Below are 21,483 nucleotides of genomic sequence, written 5' to 3' on the forward strand. Positions count from 1 at the left end.
CCAGTGCTGAGAGGTGAATGTGATCTCACTGAGGCAGCAGGATTTCCAGTCATGGAAAAGGAAATAAGACTGACAGAACTTGGATTTCTTAGCAGCTACAATGCAGAATGTGACTGTAAAAACTGGAGAACCGGAAAAGAAAACAGAAGATGGGAAGGAATTAACGGAACAGCTGATTGAAACTGTCAGATTAATTATCTGGGTGTGTGCCAAGGCTGTTCTCTGAGTCAGGGACGTTGGGATCTCTCCTCTGGGATTATAGAAAAGGAGATAAGTATCCCACCCTGAATATATGGACTTGACTCTTGGCACTCGCGGGCAGCGATGAAATTCTTTGTGGTGCCACAGTAAAGCAAGCACAACATTGATGAAAACAGAGAAAAATGGATCCATGCTGGGCAAGCTGTAAGCACTATTTATGGAGCAATGGGGAGTTACTGGCAGCTGCAGGGAGCATGGAGCAGAAGCCATGCCACTTAACTGAAATGAATGCTCGCAGTGGACCATTGGATCAGCAGGGGTGAGATCAATAGTACTCCTACTTTTCCAAGCGGTTGCCTGCTTGAAACAGCAGTGAGCAGGAGTGGCATTACTCAAGTCTTTGGGTGCATCTCGTTACTGTCCTCTGAATGAAGAGATCTCCTTCATAATCCTGGACTCAGTGCACAAACTAGCCAGACATTAGCTTCCCTCTGAGACAAGATCTTAGCTAGTATACTGGCTATTTCTAACACTTAATATTTTTCTTTGAGAGTGCAAAATATGGATGTAAAATTTTGTTGCCTAAAATGTGGTATGTTAATCTGTGCCTATTTTGCAAATGTACAATTTGTGTCATCTAAGATTCACCATCTAAAATAATCTAGGATTTCTTTATTAGTCAGTGGAGTGAGAAAAGCACCTGCAGGGGAAAAAATTATCTCAGATGGCAATAAATAACTAAAAGCAAAATGAAGAGAGTGCTGCTGGAGTGCATGATCAGTCTGTGTGTTTTCAGAATCAAGTGTTAAGGACTGGAGACCATTTGGAGAGAGACAATAACCAGTTTAATAGGGACTGTGATACCACATCTGCTAATATGTGCCCAAAAGGAAATAAGCACATCAAAGAGATTTGGCTTGTTGGCCATGACAGTGGTTGTCAGTAGTTCCTTCAGATATGCAGAAACAGTGTTGTCTAGCAAGCCTCAAGCCTACAAACATGTGCACAATTTCAGCAAATTCAGCAAAATGATGTACCATATACCTGCTTTTAAATGTCAGTCATGTTAACAGTCCTGTAAGTCAGTGGGTCCATTGATCTGCTCAAACACAAGCCTATGCATATTTTACAGGACCCCAGGATAGTGGCCTGCCTGGAGATTGCCCCTTTCTACTAGGCTGGTGGGGTGGGATTTCCTCTCCCTGATCTTACCCTAGAATGTACCACAACCATTGCAGATTATTTCAAACCCTAAAAAAAATTCCTATGACTAGAAAACAGACATTGTTTCAAATGCTTTTGTGAGCAAGACATTTTCCAATTTTTAATCTCTGTACTGTGTTTAAGGACGTTGACACCTTGACTCTCCACAGTATGAGTTTACACACGCACACAGACACACACACACAGATACATGCACACAAAGGTCTGCACAATGGATTTTAAAGTTTCTGTGTGCAATAAACAACAAAGTCCCAGTTGAAAGGGCCCAGAGTGAAAGCTGAGCTCCCAAATGAATTAGACTAAAAAAGATAACACCCTGAGGCATCTGTGTGTCTCAGCATTTAAATTATATCCCTTGAAATATGAGTTTGGACTTGGTGCCAAGAAATGGTTGAAGAGCTTTTTCATGAATATACCCAATAGAAGGCCAATCTGTTGAAATGAAATGTGTCTCTAATCATTTGGTATAAACATAACATGTTTCTACTTTATTATGTAACCTTGAATCATCATAGCCTTTTAATGAGGATTTTGGATTGTTGCTAATGCTTTACAATTTCATGGAATTATATTGTCCTGGTGTTATGCTACATGGAGAATATGCACTAGAATTTAATTTTCCACTTAGTTAAATGGATAAAATAATTTCCAGATTTCTTTAAAAAGAATTCTTTTTTTTTTTCCTCCAAGGCCTTGTCTCATTTGCACAGATATTCCATTCAAACTATATAATGCTGAAAAAACTTTTTAGCACATTTCACTTTCTGAGTCATTTGACAATTCTTTTGTTCTTTTCTTTCTTGAATTATAGGCTGTATGTTCTTTTTCCTTTTTAGGATTAGTGATTACATGGACCTGACCCCTGTAGATATTGTAGGAAAGAGATGTTACCACTTCATTCATGCTGAAGATGTGGAAGGCATTAGACATAGTCACTTAGACTGTAAGTACTTCCATTTTTGTCAAAATAATCCGGTGCAACAGCTGACTGCTCCTAAACTATTATTATATTTATATAATATATTTATATTCCACAAATGGGATCTTCATCTTGCACTTGTTTGGTTTTTGGGGTTTTTTTGTCAGAGGTTTTCATAGAGGATGGCTTAAATGTAATTCTTTGTGTGATTTATTTTCAAGTCTTTTTCTAGACATATAAGATCATTTAAATATGTGGAAATAAAGCATTATATTTGTATTACTTGAATTTCCAGCAGCTGTTAATTTACATGTGCTATGCATTATTCTAATCCCTAAAGTATTGCTTACATGAGAAACTCCCTCCCTGGCACAGAATAGGAACTCCTCCTCTTTGAGGATTTTGGGTTTTTCTGAATCATAACATGGAGGACAAATACGGCAGCATAATTGGGATTTCATCAGGTTTTTCAATGCAGAACTGAGCTACAGCTGTACTAGTACCAGTGCTTGAACCACCCCATGTGTTAATATCTACATGGCCCCCATCCCTATAGCACCTAAATCCCTGTTATATGCACTCTGGTAGTATTGGAGTAGGATAACAGAAGTACAAAAATGTTGCAAGAGGCAAACCTTACCAGAGAACATGTACAATGCCTGTGTATGGGGGAAGGGAGGTTCAGCTTGATTCCTAGTAATTAAACTCTTTGTATTCCTCTTATTAAAAGCCATAGGGCCTAATTCTTTTCTTGTTGAGATCTGTTGACTTCAGTGATGGGGCTCCTGATTTACCCTTGCTCAAAAAAAGACTTATGCCCACAATCTCTAATTTATCTGTGCCTGCAGTGAAGCCAGATAATTCTCTGGAAGTTTCAGTGACTGACTGCGTTTATGATTGACTTTGGTGTTTTTCTTAATGCAGAAGATGATCTGCAAACTGCTTCTTAAATTCAGAGTCACAAATTTGAATAACTCTGCTCCCCCTGCATCATCTCCTACTAACATTTCCTAATAAAAGGGCAGCAGGCCAAATGCAGCCACATTTAATTAGATTTTACAAAACCATATGACTACACTAGAAGGCAGAAAAAAAGTTCCATCCCAAATTACCTTGCTTGATCTGCAAGGGAAGACGGGAGGATAACTCTGGCCAAAAAGCAGGTGAATAGGGACACCTTCTATGACAACATATGGCAGCCAGCAGCAGTATTAGGCTGTGTAAAGATTTCAGAAGTTTCTAAAATGTAAAGTGTATTTGGCATAAGATCAGGTCAGATATATTTCTGCAGAAAAAAATAAAATCAGCTATCCAAAGGGATAAACAAAGTAATTTTGTATCATTTAAATTTTAAGCATTTAATATCCAGAAGAATATATCAGTTGCTGAGAAATGAAGGAACAAATTTAGAAACTCAAATTCTTGGTGCTCTTGAAAGTGGAAGTCAAAAATGACAAGTTGCACTTTCACTGCACTATCTGACCAAGGAAATAAAAGATATTTATGACTCAGATTTACCATACCACCTGGCATAGATGAACATCCCATTTGAAAAAGACCTTAATCTTCTGAATGACCACTTCTCTCTGAAATGGGATATGTTTTATGAAACATTCATCTTCAGAATAATCCAAGATCTATGCAGAGTATGAGTGCCGTGTGGTCCAGTATATAAGCACTAGACCAGGACTCAGGAGACTCTGAAGACAGGAATGACTTCTAGAAAATCACTTCAACTTTCTGTGTTCCTGCTCTCACTGTATGTCCAATTTAGCTGATTGGATTGCAAACTTTACAAACACAGGGATTTCTCCTGCTATCATCATCCAGCATAGTGGGGTTCACAAACTTGGCTGCATGGCTATAGCATAATTATTCTTGCTAGGCTAGTTGGGTTTTTTCAATAGACAGGGCTGGTTATATCTTTATGTATATTTGTTTTCTTGCCTTATAGGAACAAGATGCTCATACAATCATTTAGGTTGGAAGGAACTCTGGGATATCATCTACTTCCCCCTAATGATTAAAACAAGATCAATACTAATTCAAAGCAAATTTTTTACCATTTTGGTGATAAAAATCTTCAGATTCTCCACAACTTCCCTGAGTGACTTGTTCCAGTTGTCTTCATAAGTGTCAGTTATCCTCACCGTGGTTTTGGGGTTTTTTTTCCTCGTGTCGGGTTGGAATTTCCCTGTTTTGATGGTGCAGCTCATGGCTCCATCTTTGCAGTATCCTGCTTGTAGATATGCTGCTAGGTTCCCCTGACGTCACCTGTTCTTCAGCCTAAACAAGCCTGGTTCCACAGCCTTTCCTCACAGAGCAAGTGCACCAGCCCCTGGGTGTTTCTCTTCCGAGCTCACTGAAGTTTACCATTATATTTCCTGTGGTAGGAACATAAAGTTAGATTCCAGACGCAATTTAAAGAGTGATGAGTGAAGGGGGATAATGACTTTCTGTGTTCTGCTGGCTGTAGGACACTTTTTAGGACAGCCCTGCTGATTCGTGCTTACATAGTGTCCAGCAGGACCCCCAGGTCCCTTTTCACAAAGCAACAACCCAGCCAGTCCATCCATCCCAGATACAGGACTTTGCATTTGTCTTTTGGTGTTCAAACCCATGCCCTTTATGAAAGATCCTCAGGTTTAAATTAGTCTAGGGAGTAACTGGGGAAGTACATCTGACAACTGTAAGTTCTGCAGAAACCAAAGTGGTTCATATCTTTGCCCAGAGACATGTTCAACTTCTAGCATTTGACAATAAAAATTGTATTGAAACCAAGAGAAAAAAATGGAGAACCCCAAAATACTTCAAAGAAACTTGTCAATCCTTTAAAATCAAATTCAAACCAAACTAGAAAGAAAAATCCTTCTGGTTTAGTGAAACTAGAATTAGAGCTGAAATTCATCAACCGGCAAACACTGGCTATGGAAGGTAGAACTCAGCAGAACTGGTTCCCCAAAATAGACAGCACAGGATATTTGCCAGTACAACATAGAAAATAACTGCTTGAGATCACAATTAAAAAAAAAAAAAAAAAAAAAAAAAAAAAGACAGATTTGTGCAATATTTTGAAGAGGACCTGGAAGCTAAATAGGTAGAAAGCACTAGTGAGAAAACAATGCAGGACTTGAGAAAGTAGCAAACTGAAAAGACTGTGCTTATAGGAGGATGCAACCAAAAATTCTTGTTTACTTTTACAGGAGATAAAATATTTTTTAATGATTAAAACAAGAAGAAATCCAAATTGCCATTGTAGATTTAAGAGTAAAAGAAGCATAAGTAAAACTGCTATTCTGCCTATTTACTGACAAAATAGCATAAGGAAAAGGAAAGACCACTACATCCTGCCTTCTTATCCAAGACATTCAAAGACATCAAAGAGAAAACAAGCAAAGAAGAAAATGTTGCACAAAATCACAAAGAAAAAAAATCAAGAGGGCTGTTGATGGCTTCAGATGTTAGCAGCCCATTAGAAACTTAGAAAAGCAGGCCTTGTTAACTCTATCTCAGATAAAAGAAGACAAAAGCAGTTTCAGGAATGTGTCCATAACAAGTATAATTGTGAAAAAGGTCTGCAAGACTATAGCAGTGACAACAGGCTTTTGTAGAGGAACTACTGCCCTAATGAAAGGTCAGTTATGGTCAGTGGAAAAGCTTTCATTGGCTTCAATGAACATGGGGGTTATGCCCTAAAAAAGTGATTTTTTTGTAGACTAAAATTCTGAGCCCAGTGAAGTAAATAGGAAAAAATCCATTAGGTTCAAAATTTCTATTAAGAGGTTTATGTTAATTTTGCCTTCATGCCATTGTGAATTGAGAAAACATTCATACTCTAACTGTACATATGCCTGCATATTTATACCAATACCATAATACATGGCATGATAACATAAGCTATTGAAACATATTTTTTCCAGACAGAAATAAAATTTTATGGCACTTGTTTCTATTTCATTCAAACTTCGAGTGATCATGCTTTTTCACTGATCTCTCAGCCAATTTTTTGGTGTTACAATTCAACCTTCTTAAGCTCTTTCCTATTTTAAAATGCTTCATGATTTCAGGAGTTTGGGAATCTTCTCATCTTCTCTTGGGTTCATCTTTGCCATGTTTGTTGAACAAATTGCTTGTAGAATCATGACAGATATCACTTACTATAAATCAAGTCTTTCTCACAGAGATCATAGTTAAAGTGTTCTCTGGTCTAACAGCCTGTACACATCCAGCATCATGGCCCAGCTGTTGGCTCAGCTATCCCACAGAAACTGGCTAAAGCTGCAACAACTTTTGTTTCAACCAAACCCTCAAAAATTAGAGGTCTGGCTGTACCCTGGCACAGATACAGTCTCTAACCCTAGTTCTGTAACAGAGCTCTTCATTAGATTACGTGACATGAAAGAGCTGTAATTGAATGTTTTGTGTTTCATAGTTATGCATCTAGAACTAACACCCTAAAAGACACCTCATGTCCCACTTCTACTTTGCCACTTTAAGAATAGGGAAGGTGATAGGATCCTCTCTGTTTACTTACCACTGCATAAAAGCATTGCAGGACTGAACTGTGTGTCAAGCATAGGGCGGTTCATACACTTTCACCAAGCCATGAGTCCCTGCATGAGTAGACCTGCCCTTGTTCTATGACATCAGTGACAAAGATCCCTAGCTAGCAGAATACATTTCATGTCAAATCAACACCAGAAATCAAGCAGATCAATAAAATTACTGTTGTATCAGGTCTTAGCACTCTCTGTAGAATGCAGGAAGGGCAATTGCTGCTCTCAGGAGTACAATGCTGTGCATATGTGCTTCCCTTTTTTTGACACTATTATCATTCAGAAGTCGGTAACTTTTTTAAGAAGTTCATGTCATGCTAAGAATGAATGGATGTTATATGCTGTAGGAGTATACATCTATTTTATTGTAAGAAATTAATGATCTTCATTGAACATCAGGTACTTGATGTTACTGTTCAAGGAAGATCATTAAGAAAGCAGCAAGGAAGGATAAAAGTCAAGACCTCTGAAGGCAACCATGGCTTTTGGCCAAATATACGATAACACGCCATCATTTCAATATTATTGTTTGCCAGAACACTGTCACAAGTACATACCAATTGGTATTGGCATATAATTTAATATGGTATTTTTCATTTTGGAATCCGGATGGAGGTCTAAATTCAGAAACCTGGCTCTGACAAGAAAGATACTGTTGTCATCAGCTGCTCCTTTGAAAATATCATCCTCTTTCTTTGGGATTTGATTTACAGCTATAAGAAATGCAATTCCTCAGCAGCAGTGAGCCAGGGCGGTACATTTCCCATAAAGCAAAGGTCTCTGATGAGTATGTTTGGTAGCACTCCTTCTCATCTACTTTATCTGGTTTCCAATGGTTAGAATAATCCAGTCTTTTGGAAAATAAACTATTCCACATTCACCTTTTTCATGGCTCCCCTATTTTTCAAGGAATATTACCCCCTCAGTCTGCTTTTAAATCAGTTATATATTCATGATTTCTTTTATGTATGTTCAGTAGAAAATAATCTATTGCTCTACAAAATATTGCTTAGTGGTTTAGCCTACCAGCTGTAGTTGAACTTACCTTTTAACTTATGCACATCAGTTATAATTTTTTATTCTCTTAATAACCTCAAACACATGAAAAACAAATAGAATGAGTTGATAATTTCTAACAGTAAAATACTTCACATATTTTGCTATCATGCTGTGGAATAACTCTGCAATGTCAAGTAGCTCACAATTAGTAAAACTGTAGGGGGAAAAAAAGAAGTGTTTTGATCCTGAGGAATTTTTATCCTAATCAGATCGAAATTTCAATGCTCTTGTAGTGCTTAATATCTTCAATAACAAAAAAAAAATCAAACTGATTCCAATGTCAGGTTTTACATTCGGGGACTGAAATAAAATGCTAAAATATACAAATGAATCTCATGTTTGTACAAGTTTATTATCATCGCTGGAAAGCAAGATTGGTTCTAAATTAGGCTGATAGAATGTCATGGTTTAGCTATTTCTTAAACTAAGCCCAACTGGCACCCTGATGACAGCCTAGTGTATGTTCTTTTCAAAGTATTGCAGAAGTGCTGGTCTGACTACCTGCACAATCTTTCTCTCTGTCCATAGTATGGGCCTGCAAAAATTTCTGTGTTGGATACTTGCACCGTTTAGTCCTTTTGGCTGGAGATAGCAATGATACAGCAAGCTGAGGGAACAGGAGATAAAAAGTGGAAGAAATGGAAGCATGTAGAGAAAATATTTTTTATTTTCATGCAAGGCAGAAAAGGATTGTGGACTTTGGTTTTAGCACATGCCTAGTGTTTGTTTCTCAGTCCTGATGAATCTTAAGAGATGTACACCTACCCAAGAGTGTGTATTTGTCCTGTCTTTTAGCCATGCTTTGAAATCCTGAAGATGTTGTGTTTGTTCTTGCAAATTCTTCTTTGGGTTACATGAGATACTGGTCTGTCTAGCTTAATTTCTTTGTCTGTTTTTTGAACAAAGCCAGGTACTTTAGAAGAAGGGGGAAAACAGTCTGCAGTATGCAGTTATGTGTGCCTTGTACTCTTGTTTTAAACACTATTAACTCATGGCTGGCTCATTTCTTGACAGGTGATGCTTACTGATCTTTTTTTGGGTGTGTGGAGGACAGTTCTTACTATTGTAATATTTATGGTTTAATTATCCATTAACCATAAAAGTACTCAGAAATCATTTTTAATCCCAAGAAATTTCTCATCTTTGTGATATTTTGTGCTTCAGTTTTTCAAACACAATTTTTTTTCTATTGGACAAGTGTTTTCTGTATGTAAAGTAGGTAAGTGTTTATCAGGAGAATCTGATCTTTGGGACAGTAAACAAACCAGAAAACTCTACAAAGATAAATCTTTAAGCTATTTAAATCATTAGCTGTTAAACCTGGTTGCAGAATTTCGCCTTCTGTAGCTTGGCAATATACAGTTATTTTGCAAGATGCCTCAGATATTGTTTGCATCGAGAACCCTTTAACTTAATTCCTGATGTTATTTCATCTTCAAATTAAATCTAATTCAATACTGATTTAGTACATGCCTATTTCAGTTTGTGTCTTCCACAGCTCATAGTTAGTTGAGATTTGCACCCAAAATCTCCTATTTTGACCTTAAAAGTGTACATAATACCAGCTGTATAAATACATGCTACATTAAGGGGTCATAGAGTGAAGGTTGAGCTCTGACTTCTGCTGGTAACTTCTGTGTTTTCCAGTTTCTCTGTTAATAATTTTCGGGGGGGGGGGGGGGGGTTAAGTCTTTTTGTGCACAAAATTTCCAACCCCAAGATTATATTTTGATATTATTCTTGTGATAAATTGCAGAAGCATATGTTACATTGCAAAGCCATGGGGACAGAGGATATTATTGTACACGTCCAGCAGCTTCACCTTCATTCTGTCCGCCAAGCTATTTCTGTGCTAACTTTTTGCTAGAGTATGTACATGTATGCCATTTTTAAAAAGGGCAGAAGTACTTCAGTCACATATCTTTCTACCTTCATTGCTGAGGTTTTCTCCAAGATTATCAAGACCAGAAGTTTCTATCACCTTGTTTTCTAAATCAGAAAGTGTGTTGCCCCACTGAAAATCCAAGAATGGATTAAGGGGTTTGTTTGTAGTTTACTAGGCTGTGAAACACCCCATCCTAAAATGTCATTATGAAGGTATGATGAGACTGTTGCAGATTGTTCCAGGATTTTAAAAACCTGTTAGTGCTGTGGGCTATTTCTCTTCTTTTTCTTTTTCAAAGGTCTGGAGTGCTGACCTTGTGTGTCTAAGGGAGACAGTTTTCAAAGCTGTAAGGATACGAAAACAGTATCAGTAAACTGTGTAACACATACCAAATGTGTGGCAGTAGCTCTTATTAGCACTCATTTGAAAGAACCTGCATAAATCACTTGAGGCTTTGCCATCCATGTGTCATGCAGTGGGTCCATGTTGGTTTTGATGCCTGATAACCTATAAAGTGAGTAGGCTGGTACAGGACTTTGCCTCAGTCCTTTGGGAATGTGCTTCAAAACACCTGAAGCCTTTTAATCCACTGTCCGTAGCTTGCTTCTGAGATCACAAAATGCATAATTATTCCAAAGTTCTTTTGTTTTTATTTTACAAAGTTGTGTTTGGAGGGGTTTTTTGTTAGCACTAAGCTATCTTTTTAAGGCCTGTGGACAAAGGTGGAAATCTTTGGGGTTTTTTTACAAGTCATCTGGTATAAAGGGACAGTATAAAGGGACAGACATTTCAAAAACGTCTCCTGTCAGATGTGAGATGGTGATGAATCTTTGTGGTGGTTAGAGGGAGTTTGAACATTCGGTTGTGCCATACCACCATGACACTATGCTATAGATGCCTTTCCTCTGGAGATTAACCTGAGGAAATCACTCATTTCACTCAGCCCAAGCACCCAAACAGGGACTCTTATCCCAGAAATGAAAGCATGTTTAAAGGGATCCTGTCTCTTGAAGCAGACCACCTTTAACCTAGGTAATCCAAAGATAAAATTAATATTGCTGCCAATCTGCTTCCATGAATCTTCAGTCTCTTCGTATTTTTGGGAGATGTAGTTATGTATAGGCTGCAGATACATTTGGCATGGAAAGTGTTCCATTTTAAAATCATTAATCTTACATAGGTTGTCATATGATGGACATTAATGTTAGTGGAGAGATGGAGGACAGATTGCAGTTTCTTGAGCAAGTAGGGCCAAATTTTTCCTCTGATGTTGAGTTTTAGTAGCTAAGGGCAAAATTTGGATCTGGGATTTCATTTTCCCCTACAGTTTGAACAGAGAGTTCATTAATGATAATGGAAGTTCTGTCTGAAGTTGGTGTTCAAAGCAGGCTTGGGTTTCTAAACGACCGTTTCAATATTAACAGAAGAAAATCACTTTATGGCAGGATTGAAGTCATGGGGAGAAAGGCAAATCATGAGGGGGAAAAAAAGTTAAGAAAGAGAGAAGAAATCCTAGAGAATCCTAGGTAGAAAAATCTACTGCTCCTTTTTCAATCCAGTCTGTCGTAAAATAAACTTATATAGTTAATTTACATCAATTTTATCTATAGAAACCACACAACAATTTTCTTATATGCATGCCATAATCTTCCATTGAATAGTGCCTCAAGCAATACATTGCATTCCATTTGATCAATACCTACATAATGTTTTGAAATAAACATTTTACCTAGAATTGTATAGTCTTGTTAATATTCATGGTTATGCATAATTAAAAAGTTGTCATTTCAGATGTTGGGCTGTGGGAAATGGTATGTTAAATAATCAGAAAGAGAAGAGGGGAACAAATGTGCCTCTGTTGTTCAAGTAGGAGATGATGATTTCCAGAGTGCTGGGAAACACTATTTTATATGTCTTGGCTCAGTTTTAATAAATTTGCACTGCTGCTGTGAACTGATGTAATGTAAGCTGATAACATAGAATTGATTTTAAACAAAACATCTTCCTGGTCCTAAACTGAGATAATTTTCACATGCAGCATGCAAGGCCTTCCTCCCTGTATTTGTCAAGTTACAAACTTCAATCTTAATATGAATCCACATTTTTTAACAGTTTTAACTCAGACTGCTTTTAACATTTGCTTTTCTGCAAAGAGGCAGGAAAAGTATTGCTTAGTTTTTAAACATTCTTAGGGTTTCAGGTTTTTCTAAATGCTTGATTAAGGCTTTCTTTTTTTTTTTTTTTTTTTGGCAAGGTTGTTGATACTTAATTTTGCCTAATTTATCACATATTTATGTATTTAACATCCCTACACTGGAAGATTAAACAGTATTTCATATTGCAAGGTAAGCAATGAATCTATTGCCATACTTAGCATTTTTAGTCATTGTAGGTGCTTAAACGAATATCCCAGGTGAATGAAGAATTTAGGTGGGAGTTTGAATATCAGTGAGGTACAGTTTTCTTTCATGAACCTGATCTGCTTCTTCCTGGCTATGGTAGGAAAAGATGAATTTATGTTTATATACCTGAAACTATTACTCTCTGACACTCATATCACAGCAGCAGCCAGGTCTCAGTCAGTATTGACACAATAGATTCTACCTATGCTATAAAAGATGTTCTCTGTCCAGCACTCAGGGGTTTCTACTGTCATATGCTCTGAGTAAAATGCATCTTTCTAAAGCCTCACAGCACCAGTATTTTCTTTAAACAGTTATCATCTTTGTATGTTTCCCAGAAGAACTCTGTTGAGATGCAGTAAGTCAGACAGGGCTGGTAAGGAGCTGTAGGCAATGAAGAGGGGTAGAGTGGCATGACCCCCAGGGACTCTTGTGGTGGGAAGGTGGCATTCTTCACCCAGCAATCTGCTCTGAAGGCCTTGCTTTTGGCCCAGCGGGTAGACAATGCATTTGCACACTGTCCAGGCTGAAGTCCCCTCCTCCTCACCCTACCCCAGGTAGTAGATCCAAAACAGAGCTGTTTGTGGAGAATTACGTTGCTGACATATGATTCCTCACCACATGTCTACAAGTCTCCTATCATCTAGCTCCTAATTCTGTAGCAAGCATCATTTAACATTGCTAAATATTTTTCATCACTAAAATCCAATTTTTGAATACCCACTATTTAAAACATCTAGCTCACTAATTGCAAAATCTATAGGAAAGTCCTTACAACATCAAAGACTCACTTGATCCTCGGAGCTGTTATAAATGGAAAACTGTCTCTGTTAGAGGCAAATAAGGCACTTAATGCATTCTTTTTGGCTGTGATGCTATTTTTCCTGTGGGTTTTGAAAATGACCTTCCTGTAAGCATCAAGGACTGTAACTTTTCAGATAAAGAAACTTGTTCCTGTTTTAAATCTATGCCAGGTTCATTCCCCTATAGCCCACAGTTTTCAAAAGCAGAAGAAAAAGTAATCCAGAATTAAAAAAATAAACCCCTCTCTGTTTCCAGAACGAAGTTACCCTGTCAGCTTGCCTTGGGCCTTAGGTGGAGAAGTGGAGATTAAAGAGTCAGTATTCCTTTTCATGTTTCGTCTGCCAGTTTTGTGAATGTAGAAAGAGTACTTGTGGCTGCAGCTAAGTATCCGACTGTAGTATAAAGTACAGCAATTTCATCCTCGTGCAGTAAATTAAAAATATTCTTATAAGTTTACCATGAGAGGAGTTCAGTATCAATACCATCCAGTCATTGATAAAGGTATTTCAAGGAGAAGGGTGAATAGCACAGCAGATGTAACCTCAATATTTTCACCAATTATAAAGAGCCTCTTTGTGAAGCTGTGTGAATATGTAAGATGATCTCATCATTTCCTATTTACTCAATACTTACCTGAATACGCAATATAGTGTAGCTTTTAAATGCATATGCACATGAGTAAAATGTCCTTTTGTAAGAGACTTTGCTAAAAGACTGCTTTTGATACACAATTTCTTCATCTCCTCTTCAAACTGAATTAAGCTACTTCCTTCTTTTAAAACACAACTCACTATTTAGAAGCTTTGGCTTTGATTTCTTGAACAGCCTTACAGGAAGAAACTATGTTCTTTTTCTATTTGTAACCATATTTCTGAAGACAAACTTGTACTGATTTATTTTAATTTTCTAACTGAAATAGGTTCCTGCAAAGAACACTGACTGTTTCTTCTTTTTCCCCCTCCTTCATTCCACCGCTACAAGAATATTGCTGTGCACAAAGCTACCAAGGAAAACTGAAATCCCTCTGTTGGGAACAGTGTACACAGCAATATATTCATACTTTGAGAAATAAGTGAGGGTTTTTTTAATTTCTTAGCATGACATACTATGCACTTTTTGCATGCCAACCACTGAATTCAAATTAAGGGGCTAGGTAACATTTCAGCAAATTTTAATCAGGTTTAGCATCACCAATTTTAGGGAATATATCTGTGCAGCTGACATAAAGGTCACCAATTTTAAAACATTAACCCTCAGTTAGTCCCTTAGATTAAAGGGTTGGTATATATATATATATATATATGTATATATATATAAATTATAAAACTCAATCCTGCATAATTCTGTCACATGCACCATCCCACCAATGTGGTCACAAGTCTCACCTTGTCTGCCACACTGGGTGCTCCATGTATAATGCAAATAGAAATATAAAATTATTTGCACTGCTTGGTGAGTGAGGAATTTGCCTTAGAACAAAACAGCCTGAAAATTCACGGTGTAATCTACATGGTACTACATTTTCAGAAGTTTATGCTAAACTGAAATGTGTGGTCTGTTGCTAGTTAGAAAACATAACTTCACAATCAGAGCTTAGAGTGGAGCAATTCTTTGCTCCCATTTCCTCTCAAAATCAGTAACTTTATTAATGGACTCTCCGTACCTGCAAACTGGAGCTTTTTAAAATAAAACTGGGCTTTACTCAGTAACACTAGGTTATCAATAAACTGGATAGATTTCCCTCCCTGATGCCTCCTACTAATTGCTTTTTTTGCCTCAAAATGCTCATTTAATTTCTAAGTTGCAGGTTGGCAATGCCAGCAGTTAAAAATACTGTAAATTAGAAAACATTTCACTTTTTAAAATTATTTTCTTTCATCATGTTTAGAAATTTCTTTCCAAGGTATACTGTGAATTTTCAGAACTGACTTGGGGGTGCTTAGTGCACTCTCAAAGGAGGTAAGAACCAGATTTAGCAGCACAGTGCAGCTTGCCTGCCAAAGAATCTCTTTATAGAGAGAATTTTTATATTGAATCGTGAGACTTCCTTCAGAGCATGGTCCACAAATCTCTTATATGAAATGTGCTTTAGACAGATGCAACAAGGAAAATTCTGTGTATCCAGTAATATATCTGAGCTGGCCAAAAATAGAGTGGGAATTTGCAGGTAGATGAACTTCATAGAAAGTTCATTTTTAATACAGTATTTCAGACATTCTTTGGATGTATTCTTTGTACTTGGGAGCCTGAACTCTAAGTATAGATGGCTTGTATATAGCTCTGAAGCACTGAATTCTCATTCTTGAGAAAGCAGGCATCTTTTCCTCTTTTCCATAGTTCTGAAATGAATTCTCTGTTCAGTCCATGACACAGCCTTTCCAGTGATGCAGCAACCAATATAAAAGTTATTGAAGGATGAAGGACTTGTCTAGGATGACCAAAAGAACTGGAGAATCTGAATCCTTATAACTATCACTATGCAGAACTGCAGTGTGCCCTTCAGCCACTGGCTAGTGACTCACCTGGTAGTTTGATTGTCAAATGTGTATGTGGACAGTTGTCCTTTGGCATCTGTGTAGCATCTGTAAACTCCCTAGATAAAAACTATTCCAAGGAAAAAAGTAGTTTATTTAGTAGGTACAAGTGCAGATAGATTTTACCATTCCTGCACGCAACTGTGGGTATTTATGTTTCCAGAAGAGAGAGAGTATCACTCCACACTTGTGTGCACATCAGTTTTACACTCAGCTGTAAGCAGAGTATTTTGAATGTCATGTTTTACTGAAATGAAAATGCCTACCATAATCAAAACTTACAGCAGTGCTTTTCTTCCCTTATTCTTCGTAACTGATAAAGTTGGGTTAATTTATGTGAGATTGTTTTCTAAAGTGGCTTACAACATTTGGTTTGACAGAAATGCTGGGTAGTCAGTTGTTCGTATTTTATCTTTATTCTGCTGTATAATGAGGTTTTCAAGACAAAGAATTATCATAGTAGAATATTTAGAGCTTGAAATACAAAAGTCAAAATTTAGGGAAATATTGATGTCTGCTAGAAACAAACTTAGTTTACTAGAGGCTGCTGAAAAACAACAAGACCCAGATACAAATATTTGTTTATATTAGAGCTGAACATAACTTGCACTTCACATTCACTTTACATGGCCCTATTTTACATGCATATTTCTCCCTTGTAGTTGAAAAATTGCAGTGGGGATTGGGGGATACCTCCAAGGTAGGGAAACATCACTGTTTGTATGGCTGCCTTTGTAAACATCTTTTTCTGTAGCTATCTGCTGTGCACGGATTTAGATGTAGATACATTCATATGTATAATTGGGGGTATAGACATTTGGTTAACTTGAAAGCTCCAAAGTGTCATTGGTCACATTTATGGTAGGAACTTTAACTGCCTTAAATACTTATCTTTTTCCAAAGTGACTTTTTTCTTTAGTCTCTACAGAAAAAAAAAAAAAAAAAAAAAAAAAAAAAAAAAAAAAAAAAAAAAAAAAAGAAAATGTACTTCATGAAACTATTGTATATGAAGCACTTATTAGCCGTAATTAAATGGACAATATGAATTTACTACGTCTTTAGGACTCTGGCTTGTTCTGGTTTAGAGCAAGATGATTAATGCAAATACATATTACTTGAGATAACCATTTAGCAGCTAATTTAGCCAAATTTATTACAGCAGTTAGAGGTTTTTCATTTTAGCAGACGGAGACAAGGACATGACAAAAGCAGGCGATGACTGTGAAGGCACACTGCCCTCTAGTGCACGAAGCTTTGTGGGAATAGTGAGGGATGCAGCCAGGGAAAGGGCTCCAGCAACAACCCTGCACTGATTTTGTGTAGTTTATGGGGTTTATAAAACCGTCCTGCTCCCTTGCACTGAAAAATTTGCCTTTGAGTCCCTTCTCCTGACACGGAAGAATCAGATACCAAACAAATCCGTTTCAACTTGGCAATATTTTGGCTGAAGTATTACTTTAACATCTGTATTTTTAAGCCACCTTGCTGTGAGCATTTAATAGCACCGTTTCACATTACTGATTGCTTTTACTTCTCTCTCTGTTTCCTAGCATATTTCAAGCATCGGAGAGAGCTGTCACTCTTTGGCTCTAACCAAGCCATTCTGTGCCTCCCTTAGGCCTCTTTCTCAGCCTGTTGGTGGATTTACTTTGCTCTGGTAGAAAGTAAATTCTCCAAAGACTTTTCCCCCTCTGACCAGTGGAGATTTGGTTCATCTGAGAACTGTAAATTCTGTTTGACAAGATCAAAGAAACAGATGTATAAGTTCAGTGGTTGATATCGCCTGCAATGAGGAGAAATGATCAAAGCAGCAGGGGTAGAGTATCTTCCCAAACCTTTCAAATATCCAGAATCTCAAAGAGGTCTACCTAGGAGCTATGAATAAATCACATATAAATTTGCCTCTTTTTTTCCTTTTCTTTTTTTTCAGTTTGACATTGAGTGCATTGGAAATGTTCACACAGCAATAAGTATTCTGAGAACCATAGAGATTTGTAGTTTTTCTAGTTTTGTCTTCCACTAGAGTTTCCAAAAGCAGATTAAAATTATACTTTAAAAACTTGTAAAACGTGTAGCTAGTTATACTGAGCTTCAGATCCTGTTTGTCATCTCGCTGGCATTAAATCCAAAGGAAGCCAAGTATCTTCTGCTTACACTTGTGGCACGTTGTGCAATGAAGGTCGTTTTACCACGATTCTAACATGTACTCTATCTTGCTTGTGTTTTGTTTGTGTTTTCCTGTCAGTGCTGAATAAGGGTCAGTGTGTAACAAAGTATTACCGCTGGATGCAGAAGAACGGAGGTTATATCTGGATACAATCTAGCGCAACCATAGCTGTCAACGCCAAGAACGCGAGTGAGAAGAATATCATTTGGGTCAATTACCTCCTTAGGTAGGTCTCCCAGTCGCTTCTCTCGCTTGAACTGCTGTCTCTGTTGCTTGTCTCTGTCGCTGAGAGGTCTAGGGAAAAACAATAGCCTACTAGGAAAGTTAAGAAGAACTTTTCATATGGTCCACGTCAAAAGCCGTGCCGTTTTGTTATAGTTACTGAGGCATCTGTCGTGTCTCAGCACATGAGAATATTCTTGAATTATTATGCTGCCTCAGTCTTGAAATAAACCCTCCACCATTTTATTGCATGCCCTGAAATCGACTCAGTCTGAGCTCAAAGATAAAAATTAGCCACACCAAGTTCCAGTAGCTGTTTTATAAAATCAGGTGTGAAGTGTTTGGCACTGTTCTATTTGGACATTACAAATGCAGGGAAGCAAACTGCTGGTATGCCAAAAAATAAGTTATCTCTGAAAGGCATTTGCCAGTTCACTCCAGAGAAAGGCACTTTCTCAGGACAAAGAAATGTTCAAACTACTTTGCATCAGATAATATTCACACTGAAAAAATGCATAATAGAATTTTAAAATGAAAGTACTATAAAGTATAATTTTAAGCTGTTAGAACTATTTTAAATAGAAATAGTAGTAATGCCTTGAACGAAAGGCTGTTGGCTGAGAAATTCTGTTTTACCAAAGTATTTTTAAAGGACTGGTTTCAGAGCTCAAGGGAAAACCAACAGTCACTGAGAGACAGTGAATTATAAACCTGACCTTTCTCATCTGAAAATACCTTTCAACACATTCTGTTTTGTGAAAATGTTCAATAAGAGTGGGAGATTTTCTGTTTCATTCCAAAGCAGAACAAACAAACAAATAAAATTTGAAACCTTGAGATTGTCATGAAATGCAATTGTCATTTTCTGGCCTATTCTCCTTTTAAGTTGCTTGTCATGGTTTGTTAAATTCCCTTTGATGCCATGAGAGTTCAAAGTGATGTCTAGGGGTTAGATTGTGACTTATTATGCCAAGTCCAGCAAGCCCTGAAGAGGCTGTGCCTGCCTAAACTTGCATGTTGAAATGCTTTTGATTCCTCTTTTGGGGAAGAGAAGGAAGCAGCCCCTGGCAGGAGAGCACTGAAGGGGTACTGTGGGAAACCTTGCACAGGACTTGCAATTTTTTGGCCTGCTATGATTGAGCACAGACTTTTCTGAATATATCCTTATCCTGCTACTTTTTTGTCTCTTTTTTGCAAGTGTGAGGCAGAATGCAGCATTTCAAGAGGTCAGCTTAAGGCTGACAATTCTGAACTGGAAGTACAGCTTCACTGCCCGGGTCCTTAACAGGGCTGAAAAATGCCCAGAAATGTCCTCATATTTCCAGCTCTAGCTGTAAATGTTGTTCATAAGAATTATGAACAGCTGCCTCTGTCCCCTTTGCTGCTTTCCAGACAATAGGTGAACCTAGTCCACAAACATCCCACAAAATAATTTTTGCTACAAGCAGAATATACCTAAAAAAAAAAAAAAAAAAAAAAAAAAAAAAGGCAGTGTGGTCTTCCTCAGGTCTCCTCCCAGAATCCCAGAACCTGATTTTTCTAGCATATTCCATTCACCAGTCTGTTAGAGCAATATTAACATCTTCACTGAATTTGTATTTTTAATTTAGATTTCTCCTTGTACTGGAATCCACAAAAGATACAAATGTCCAAATAATATTTTAATAACAGATCAAGGCATAATTAGGTCTACTCTTAGCAGGAGTACTGGTCTGTATACATTTCCATGCATTAGAAAGTATGATTCAGCTGTCTGTAAAAGGATAGACTAATTATAGTGACAGGGAGGATTAATGCTGTTCTTGTTCTAGCAACTTGTTATTCACAGTGTGAAAGCCCTCAAACATCCTTTGCTTGGAGGGGGCAAATTTGGGGACTGCCCTGGGATGCAACAGAATAAAGTCACTTTGTCAGGACAAAGCCATAAAGATGATAATTGTAACGTGGCATCTCAATGTGAACTGTGTGAACTCTGGTTTTCACAGTACACTCTAAGAGGCTGAATATGAGCATACGGTCATTGTGGTAGTGTGTCAGGCACCCCCAGTGCTGCCTCATGTTGTTCTACGCAGGACTGTGGATTTTCTGTTTTACCAGACTTGAATTTCAACGGCATGGAAATGCTCACCTGTTCAAAATAATTAAAGACATTGTTATTTTTAATATTCTCTACCACTTATATTTAGCGATGACTGTCCCCTCGCATTTGCACGTATTTAAGAAAGGAACACATTTTAAAATGTACAAACCAAGCAAAAGCATAGTGTTGTAGGAGTTTTCTTCCATTTCTCTGGCAGTGTAGCTTTTTTAGATTGCAGTCATGTTCATTGCTAACAAGTCACAGGTGAGCACCACATGAGCAGATGAAGATATGATTATAATGGGTGTGTTGACAGTTCTTTATCCCTAACATATGCATCTTAACATGCACATGTGCATCTGTCACATAGCTAGAGAGGTTGTTTTTGGTTTCTTGCTGATGTGGATATATGTGTGCAGTGTTTAAAAAATATATAACCTATTTTATCTAATTTTTGGCCAGATTCTTTGGAGAAGTGGTCACTTCTTTAGCCCTAGCTGAGCAACTTCTAAATAACTTCATGTATGATATGCTTGATTAAAATGTGGAAAACTGGAATGTTGAGAAAAACAGGTATTGAAAGGACTCTGGCAAGGTTGATAGAGAACATTTCTACAGAGATAACTCTAATAGACATTGCCAGTGGGAGAGAAACAGATTGGAAAAGTTAAAACACCCTCTCTGTCCTCCCAGGCACAGTAATGGGATCAAAATCAAGATATTTTGTTGTTGGATGATTACACAGTGTAGCTTTACTGCTGGATATCACACAAGCCATGATGTCCCATTTCAGCAAGGATGCTTTGATAGGTCTAAAACTTCACTAGAATCAAACAAGGTTTAGTACCTGGTCAATAAAAGTATTTGACTGCAGTATTAAAATAAACCTTCACAAAATCCCTGCTGCGAAACTCTGAAGCCAAAAATATATGTTTCTATGTTTACTCTGTTGTTCTTCCTATTTATGTTCTTTGTTCCTGAACTTTGATATGAAAAGAGAGAAAAATCATGAAACTGCAAATCATCCACTTGTGTTTATATTTGCTGTATCCTCTTCAGTAACCCAGAGTACAAGGACACTCCAATGGATATTGCACAACTTCCTCATCTGCCAGAGAAAACCTCAGAATCCTCGGAGACCTCTGACTCTGAATCAGATTCAAAGGACAACTCAGGTAACACACACGATGTGTCTTTACACCCACAAGAGGTTCATATCATGAAAGCCACATGGTCAGCTTTCCAGCTGCTTTTACTTCTCAAGTATTGCTCCATTATAACAAAAAAAATCATATAAAATTAAATTGAAAAACACTAGCAAAATCTTTTCATGACCTTAGCATTTCCATTTTCTCCGAATTTCTTGCCACTTTCTTCATGTATTATTGCCTACATAGCACCAAACTAAATATTTGATTTCCCAGCTGTGC

General features: G+C 37.5%; 1 protein-coding gene across 2 annotated transcripts in view; it reads left to right on the forward strand.

Moving 5' to 3' along the window:
• NPAS3 (neuronal PAS domain protein 3) overlaps nucleotides 1-21,483 on the forward strand; it is a 595,307-nt gene that overhangs the window by 567,385 nt on the left and 6,439 nt on the right. For both annotated transcript variants that reach the window (XM_063398891.1, XM_063398892.1), the window contains 3 exons: nucleotides 2,262-2,368; nucleotides 17,830-17,977; nucleotides 21,113-21,228. In XM_063398891.1, the coding sequence (XP_063254961.1) occupies nucleotides 2,262-2,368; nucleotides 17,830-17,977; nucleotides 21,113-21,228 (371 nt within the window). The remainder of the gene's footprint in view (nucleotides 1-2,261; nucleotides 2,369-17,829; nucleotides 17,978-21,112; nucleotides 21,229-21,483) is intronic.

Source organism: Prinia subflava, chromosome 5, assembly GCF_021018805.1.
Source record: "Prinia subflava isolate CZ2003 ecotype Zambia chromosome 5, Cam_Psub_1.2, whole genome shotgun sequence".
NCBI classification, from domain to species: Eukaryota; Metazoa; Chordata; class Aves; order Passeriformes; family Cisticolidae; genus Prinia; species Prinia subflava.